The sequence below is a fragment of the Paramormyrops kingsleyae genome, chromosome 7 (assembly GCF_048594095.1).
Source record: "Paramormyrops kingsleyae isolate MSU_618 chromosome 7, PKINGS_0.4, whole genome shotgun sequence".
NCBI lineage: Eukaryota > Metazoa > Chordata > Actinopteri > Osteoglossiformes > Mormyridae > Paramormyrops > Paramormyrops kingsleyae.
In genome coordinates this window covers 17,434,534-17,443,298 of record NC_132803.1, presented here as the reverse complement: position 1 = coordinate 17,443,298, position 8,765 = coordinate 17,434,534, and the positions used below count along the sequence as shown (strand labels likewise).

The 8,765-nt window shown below is 42.0% G+C and overlaps 1 protein-coding gene across 1 annotated transcript; it reads right to left on the bottom strand.

The window, feature by feature from the left end:
• Positions 1-3,307: 3,307 nt before the first annotated feature.
• Positions 3,308-6,180, bottom strand: LOC111849881 (proteinase-activated receptor 2-like). The gene is made up of 2 exons (XM_072714428.1): positions 6,024-6,180; positions 3,308-4,769 (listed from the first exon to the last, which is right to left on the bottom strand). Exons 1-2 carry the CDS (start codon positions 6,091-6,093, stop codon positions 3,670-3,672), a joined length of 1,170 nt encoding a protein of 389 aa, XP_072570529.1. The 5' UTR covers positions 6,094-6,180; the 3' UTR covers positions 3,308-3,669.
• Positions 6,181-8,765: the final 2,585 nt, after the last annotated feature.

Below are 8,765 nucleotides of genomic sequence, written 5' to 3'. Positions count from 1 at the left end.
GTTTGAATTTTACACACCTGAAGCACCAGCTGAGACAAAATACATAAAACCTTCGAGGCTAGCAGGTGTGCGACAACAAGCATATACTGCTGCTTCCTTCAATAAAGAAGGGTTGACTTTTTCTGAAAGTGTCAGGATCAGTTCTTGCCCTGTCCTGTCATTGCCCTGCTTGCCAGCAGGTGTCACTGGCTGTGCCATTCCTAGTGTTTTGAGTCCTTAATGATTGTTAATGACCCACACCTGTTCTTTGTTAGTTGTAGCCCTAGTGTATAGTCTGTTGGAAATGGCTGCCACTAACAACAAACATCAAACAAAATAATCAGCCAAAAGGTCACCATTAAAGATAATCAGACAACACTGCATAGGCAGAAGATTTCCGTATGGATTAAACTGTGTAAACAGGGTCCATTAGAAACCATACATTCCATTGTGATACAATTATAAACCACTAACAAAAAGTTAAATTTCAGTACACTGTAAAAAAAAAAGTTAAGACAACTTAAAATTTCAAGGGCAACTCAAACTTCTAAGTTTTTAAGAAAACCACCTATTGTTATGCCGAGTAATTATTTTTTGTTCAGATAATTTATCTTTCATATATATAAAAACTTCAGATTTTTAGTTTTACATACTACGAATTCCTAATAAAAGTTCTTTCAACCTACTGTCTTTTCTTAAGATTTATCTTTTATATGTGTAAAGATTTTAAAATTTTACTTTAGCATACTAAGGCTTCACCCATTGCAGTGCCCAGGGGCAGGGGCGCCGTAAGGGGGAGGAAACCTAGGAGCGACAGGGGCCCTAAAAATTACAGTAGGAAAATAACTGGATTGGTTTGGACTGGGGGGCCTAATATGATATGCTTTCATGGGGCCCAAAATCTTTAGCAACGCCCCTGCCCAGGGGTACAAACACAGAGCCCAAATATGTGCTGGGAAGGGCTGGGCTTGAACTGGCAAGCTTTGGGTGAAAGGCACAGAGGTTTAACCCACTCAGCTACAAACTTGAACTAAAACTCTGAACTGTTATAAAACTGTAAACAGTGTTTTTGTGTTACCACCTTATCCAGCTTATGTCCCATACACCTGGCGCAAGGACGCGTATTTTACTATTGTGGTGAATTGATGAGACCGTCCGAGAGCAATAAGGAAGGGGGCGGTGTTTGACGTGAGGTGGGGAAATTAGTTATTAGTTTCACCTGTGGCTAAGCGGCGGAGGGGCATGCAGTTGAGTGTGGTCATGAGGGAAAAGTTGGAGACAGTGGATGGAGAACGCCGGTCAGTGTTGCGAGAGGGGTTGATCGCTGCTGGTGAAGATAGGTAGTGGGTGAAATATAGGTAGATGCTGCACATATTTATTAGGGCGACACTGTAACACCTGTTTTTTCAGACTATTGTTATTGGAGGAGGAAGTTGGTGTTTAATCCCTGGGGCTCATCTGATTAGACCCCGTGGGTGGGTCTGGTGGAGGAAAGGGAAATGCCCTTTTTAAAGTCCTTCGTGCGTGCGTGCGTGCGTGTGTGTGTGTTTTTTTAGGATGGTCAGCCGATCGGGTTTGTGCAATACGGTGTGTTAAGGGCGGGCTGGATGGAATACGGTACGCTGCCGCCTCGGAGGGGGGGTGTTTGGTATAACTGAATGTGAATTACGATTATTCTTGGCTTGCTGTGTTTCTGTGAGTGGGGTGCTGGTGAACCTACTTAGTTGCTGTGTTGCACACTCTGGCGGCGGGTTACATACAGCCCGTTTATCTGCTCCCTGGCTGGTTGTATTGTGCTATGGGTCGGCTGAGTGGAGATGAACTAATTAAATAAAGCATTTGATCCCTAAATTGGTGGCGTGTATCCCTTGGGCTTGCTGGGTGGGTAACCTGTGGGGAAGCAGGCTAGGATAGTTAAGATATATCTTTAATACCCACAGAGGTTTTGTTATACTATGTTATCGCAAGCAGCATCACTCGGATAAAATGGGAAATTTGAGAACATATTGCCTGAGGGGAAGGGGTGAGCCTAGCCAGCTTGTGCCCTGCCCGCACGCAGTGCCCAATTTAGTATAAAGGAAGGGCGAGATCCCAGTACTGACCGGAGCTCAGCCTGGGATAAAGCGCTCATCGCTCGGCAGTTCTTGGGACTCACGTGTTGGTCTCCTGCCAGGACTGAAAAGGGCTCCCCAGTCCTTGTGTGAAGGTGGGTGATGATGGCACGTCCGAGTGTAAATAGTTTTGCAGCTGCTTATGCGTTTTATTGATTATGTGGATTATCACCGCTCGTGATAATTTGCATTTTCTATATTTTATTGTTTCTTTTCTATATACATTAGTTCGTATGATATATACTATTCTATATCCCTTGTGGTACGAGGTTATTTGCATTTCTTTTGATATCTTAACCTTGCATTAAAATCAATATCATCTTGTATTACTTGTAATAAAGTGTGTTTGAGTAAACCTAAGAGTGCATGTTTGTTCCTTCAACAGCCCTATATCCCTCTCCCATCCATTTTAATACACGAGATATAGTTACACGACAAGAAAATGTATTAAAATTAGTATAAAACAGTATTGGACACACTCCTGCAGGGTGTCCAGCCTTCGCTGTAACCTCACTGTTGCAATAAAGCTGAATCGACTCCTGATTGGCGGGGAAGAAAAAAACATAAGACGAGTGCATCGATACACATACCTCTGAATCGATCTAAATATAAAGTTATAAAGTGCTATGCTTCTGGTCTGCTGCATGTCTACAGCGCTCTCTGTGTACTGTGCTAATAACCGGAAGCATCGATTGGACTGGCGTTTAATATGGTGATCTGTATAAGCAGTGCTCGTAGTGGAGAAATAAGTGTCGCTACTGTTTTGACTGTGAGAACGGCGGCGGGGGTGCTGGGAACAACAGAAGCTAACCTGTTCCAAATAAAAACTTGTGCGCACACGATTAAAAGATCACTCTATGGGACTTCAGGGGCTCCGTACTTCAATATATTTGTTGTTTTCTATTTTTATAACATTTATTTCAAAAGCTATTTTTCAGTCTATTCTTAAAGAAGCTTAATCTGTTGTCTAGTTATTTTAATAGGGGTTGTGATGCGGATGTTGAAACCAAGCCTATGCCCTTGTAAAAGACAGATGAACGAAAGTAACTCTTTGCATGTGCTACAAAAACATATCCATCTTCTCACAACTAATCCTGGTCATGGGGGATACTAGAGCTTATCTCAGGTAGCAGAAAGCTGAGGTAGACCCAGGACAGGATGCCAGTCCATTGCTGGACCCACACACACACAATATGGACAGTTTAGAGACACATTAGTCAAATCACACGTATCTATTCTGAGGAATGAAGCCAAATTATACAGAGCAAACATGCAAATTTACACACACACAGAGTGGAAGTCGGACTTAAACCCCAAACCCAGAGGTTGTCATCAAAAGAATCATAATAAAAGTCATAACATGGAAATGGTTACATGGATTATAATAGGTAGATTTTAAAAATGAAAACGGCAATGTAAAGTTGCCACACATAGCTCACAAAACAGGCCAACATTAAAGAAAGTGGATTGACATCCAGCAACACAAGTCCATTCAGAGTATGTATTCTGTGTATGTTAAATGTGTTACTTTACATAAAAAACAATAAATGGTAAAAAAAAAAATCTGTTACACCACTGTTCAATCACTTGTCTGTGTATGACTAGTATCAGGACTATAGACGTTATTCTTCTTTGAATATTTCATAGAGTTGAAGGACACTTTCAGTCTTTCTACTTGTCTGTGGCTCCTGCACAACAGTGTGTTCCTCACGCTGTCCCTGAAGTCCTCGGAAACGTAGTAGTAAATGAAGGGATCGAGGCAGCTGTTTAAGCTGGCTAAGCAGAGGACAGTGATGTACAACTTATAACTATTGTCTGCTACGCCATATTTGAGAAGCGTATAGTGGATGATCAGTACTATGTTGCTTGGTACAAAACACACCACGAAGGTCACCATCACTATGAGACTCAAGATCACGGCCTTCCTGCGTTTCCGGCCAATGTCTGTGTCGTACATGGAGTCGCCCAGCTTCCTGATCAAGCAGATGTAGGCCAAGATGATAACCAAAGATGGGACTAAGAACATCAGTCCAAACATGAGGCTGAAGTAGATGTAAGGGTACTTGATGTCTTGAAAGGGGTTCTGGACGTCACGTATGACATTTAGATCGTGGCAGGTCGTGATGTTAAGACTTTGGAGGCTGACGGTTTGGTCATAGAGGTACAAAGGTGTTGTGCTGCAACAAACGACAAACCAAATGGCCAAAGAAATGGCACAAGCAACATGATTGTGTTTCTTCTGCTGAGACAGAGGGTAAGCAACAGCCCAGTACCGCTGCACACTAAGGCAAGCAATATATAATATTGAGCAGTACATATTCCCGTAGAAGAAACCCACCAGCACTTTACAGAGCTCTTCTCCATAGACCCAGTTATTGCCTTTTAAGTGGTAGGAAATTTTTAGGGGGAGCCAGATGACAAACAGTACATCAGACAGAGCCAGGTTGGCCATGTAGATAGCAGCAGGGTGCTTCTTCTTAGTTCTGAAGATAAACACCCAAATCGCCATTGCATTTACTGGCAAGCCCACTGCCAACACTATTATGTAGACAATCGGAAGGAAGATTGTAGTCAAACCACTTTTAAGTGTTTCTGCTGTAACATTGCTAACTTCTTGTCTGCCTTCATCTTTCGGATTTGTATGTACGGCAAAAGAATAAACTGATGCTTCCGGTAAATCTGGAAAGAACAAACATGCCAGAGTTAACCATAGGCACTGAAAGGCATATGCCCTAGACTTTAAACTCACACACAAACACACACACATAGCACTTATAAATTAAACCCAATGTAGAATAAAATAAACAGATAGACAAACAAACAAATAACAGGAACAAAAAGTTAAATAGTAATTGAATAAAGTAATAGTTCTTAATGTTCATTAAATAGAAACTTAACTCATAGGCTATTGCTTTGCGCCACCTCATCGATCGGATGAGGTGGCGACAGTATAATTAATTATCCTTTGACGCAGTCGACGTACAAAAAATAAGAAACACGTCCGATTTGTAATAAGTATTATTCTCGCGTCGGCGGCCACCGCTTTATAGGTAATTCTAATACTGTAATAATTTAGTTTTGTCTCTGTATTAACTTGCGAATGCTGTATTTTCTCATGAATAAACAAGGTGACAATGCGGCGAATATAAATATATATGACTAACCTTTTTCTCACACACTGACAGACATTTCTGCTGTTATTCACATTTATTTTCAGCTTACATATATGAATCCAAATGGAGGGTGATTTTACACTATATACGCCCATAACACAGTGTCGTTTCACAAGGTGCGCGCGTCCCAAAAATCCAATACAGGTATCGGGTCGGATGGGTAAACAAAAGCTTACCGTGAGCCGTATTCTCGCATTACTGCAGAAGGCGATGCAGAACAAAGTTCTTAAAATGTCTCCAGCACGAACCATTCAGCTTTTGATTTCTCTTTATTGCATCTTCACAGCCAACGCACGGACAGGTATACGAGATCTAATTCTGAAACACCCCGCTTAATTGTATATAGCCTATATTGTAGTTATCTTCGGTCCAATATTTATATAGAACGTGATTTAGTTGTTTTACAGCTAGACCGAGTTGCGTTTGCGTGTATGCTACATTCCGTGAAATCAGTTGTGCAAATCATTTCGAAATGTTATAGCTTAGAACTAAAGATAACCAAGACCATAACTGATCCACATCACAGAATTAGTTGTGTAGTACCGGACAATGCAATCTTCGCGGTCTGCATGCGCCGCGAATTGGTCTCAGTAACGCGTGGATTCGTAATAAAAGGATAAGAAACATGCTCTTAATTTTTTATTAATATTTTTTTGGAGGGGGGGGGGGTAGCTGCCGATATTGGATGTGGGGGTTACGTCCCCCAGTCCCCCGATTTCCAACGCCACGCGTTTCAAGACAAATTAAAAAAACCTATTACCTTTCTCAGCCACAGAAAAATGTGTCCAGAGTAACAAAGTTACTTGAAGTAGCAGCTTAGCTGTATACATCCTTCTTCGTAAGGTAGGTCTGTGTATCGCGTGCTGTTAGCTGTCTGAAAATGGGACTCTTGTGAGAGGACACACTGTGGAACCCGGCAGACTGGGCACGGATAATCATGTGACCAATGTGTGTATTGTTAGTGAAATTAAAGCTCATTCAGCATGTTCTTATTGGTGCGCATTCGATATGCAGCAAAGGGCACTGTATCCCCATAAAACTACATTCTTGAACAGTCTGAAATGCTGTCTTTGTATCTGTGGTGAAGTGAACTTGGAAAACATCACAGGCGGGAGAGTGCGGTATTGATAAAATATTGTAGGACTGCAGTATATGTCCTTCAATATATTTAAGAAAATCACCACAAACTTAAATTACTGTTCATCTAATATATCGTGCCTGTTTTTATTTTTCAGCAAAAAAGTTGTGCGTTACCAGATAACTATTATAACAAAAAAGTGGTGTAATGTTTTATACACTGCTCAAAAAAATTAAAGGAGCACTTTGAAAACACATCAGATATCATTGTGAAAAAAAAATCATGCTTGATCTATACAGGACTGGGTAATGGGTTAGGAACAAAAGGATGCAGCATCGTTTGATAGAAATGAATATTTTCAACCTAATTATTATTATTAATATTATTATTATTATCAACTGAAAATCAAAGTGAAAAAATGATGCGGCAGGTTAGTCCATTTTGCTGAAATTTCATTGTAACAACTCAAAAGTAATCGTAATTTACTCAGTAGTTTGTTAGGCCCCCACATACTCGTATACTTGCCTGACAACGTTGGCACATGCTCCTAATGAGATGATGGATGGTGTCCTGGGGGATCCCTGGACAGATGATTGCTCCCAGATCTGGACCAGTGCATCACTGAGCTCCTGGACAGTCTGAGGTGCAACCTGGTGGTGTCGGATGGACCGAAACATAATGTCCCAGAGGTGTTCTATTGGATTTAGGTCAGGAGAGCATGGGGGCCATTCAATGGTATCAATTCCTTCACCCTCCAGGAACTGCATGTATACTCTCTCCACATGAGGCCGGACATTGTCGTGCACCAGCAGGAACTCAGCGCTGGGTCTGACAATGGGTCCAAGGATTTCGTCCCGATACCTAAAGGTCTGTGTGTCCCTCCATGCATATGCCTACTGAGACCATCACTGACCCACCACCAATCGGCCATGCTGAACAATGTTACAGGCAGCATAACATTCTCCACGGCTTCTCCAGACCCTTTCATGTCTGTCACATGTGCTCAGGGTGAACCTGCTATCATCTGTGAAAAGCACAGGGTGCCAGTGGTAGACCTGCCAGTTCTGGTTATTCTATGGCAAATGCCAATCGAGCTCCACGGTGCCAGGCAGTGAGGACAAGGGCCACTAGAGGACGTCGGGCCCACAGGCCACCCCCATGAAATCTGTTTCTGATTGTTTGGTCAGAGACATTCACACCAGTGGCCTGCTGGAGGTCATTTTGTAAGGCTCTGGCAGTGCTCATCCTGTTCCTCCTTGCCCAAAGGAGCAGATACCGGTCCTACTGATGGGTTAAGGACCTTCTACGGCCCTGTCCAGTTCTCATAGAGTAACTGTCTGTCTCCTGGAATCTCCTCCATGCCCTTGAGACTGTGCTGGGAGACACAGCAAACTTTCTGTCAATGGCACAAATTGATGTGCCATCCTGGAGGAGTTAGACTACCTGTGCAACCTCTGTAGGGTCCAGGTATCGCCTCATGCTACCAGTAGGGACACTGACTGTAGCCAAATGCAGAACTAGTGAAAAAACATTTCATTAACACCACAGCAGCTGAAACTGATTACAACCTGCTACTTAACTGACCAGATCAATATCCCAGAAGTTTAATTGGCTTGATGCAACACTTTGATTATAAAGTGTTCCTTTAATTTTTTCAACAGTGTATTTAGAGTGTTGAAATTAAATAAGAAAATGCTAAATGATTTATTGCCATGCCACTGTTGACCAGAATACACTCTAAAAAAAAGAAAGAGTTAGTCAGTGTTGGTGGTTTATCCCCCTCCTTTCTGACCAAAAAATGAACATGAACAGATATCTATTTAGGGCTGAACACCCAATTAGAAGACAATGAAATACAGCCATGGAAAAAATTTATAGATCACACCCAATTCTCAGTTTAGGGGTGTGTGTCTGTAAAAAAAAAAAAAACACACACACACACACACACACACACATAATCCAAACATGATCAAGGGATCACGTTTGTGGTAAAAGCTGAGCTACTTTCATGAGCTCCAAATAGATAATAACCCTCTGTAGTGTTCCAGATTGTTGGTGATTAATAAAATTCAGAAATCTATTTCCTTTTTTTCTTACTCACCTCCCCCAAAAAATGAACCAAACAGTGGCTCTAAAATCAAGGTCTGAATTGTATACTGTTGATTTGGAAAATCGTTAACCCCCTTAGTCTTGAATATTTTGCTTGGAGTTCAGGTGTTTGGACTTGTATCTGCTACCCTAGATAGATGTTGCACTACATGATGCTGTCTGGCTGATATGGTTCAGCTCCAAAACTTGGCTATTGGCAAGTTGAACTGCTCCCAGCTGCCTGACCCAAGTGCACATTCACCATTGGTCATGGTTTATGACACTTCCGGATTGTGCCATTCAGGCTCTGGAACTCCCCAGCCAGCTTCGAGGGTG

Coding starts and splice junctions, on each gene's coding strand:
- LOC111849881 (XM_072714428.1), bottom strand. CDS start 6,093: ATGTATACAGCTAAGCTGCTACTTCAAGTAACTTTGTTACTCTGGACA. Junction 4,770..6,023: donor TTTTTCTGTGGCTGAGAAAG/GTAATAGGTTTT, acceptor TGTTCTTTCCAG/ATTTACCGGAAGCATCAGTT.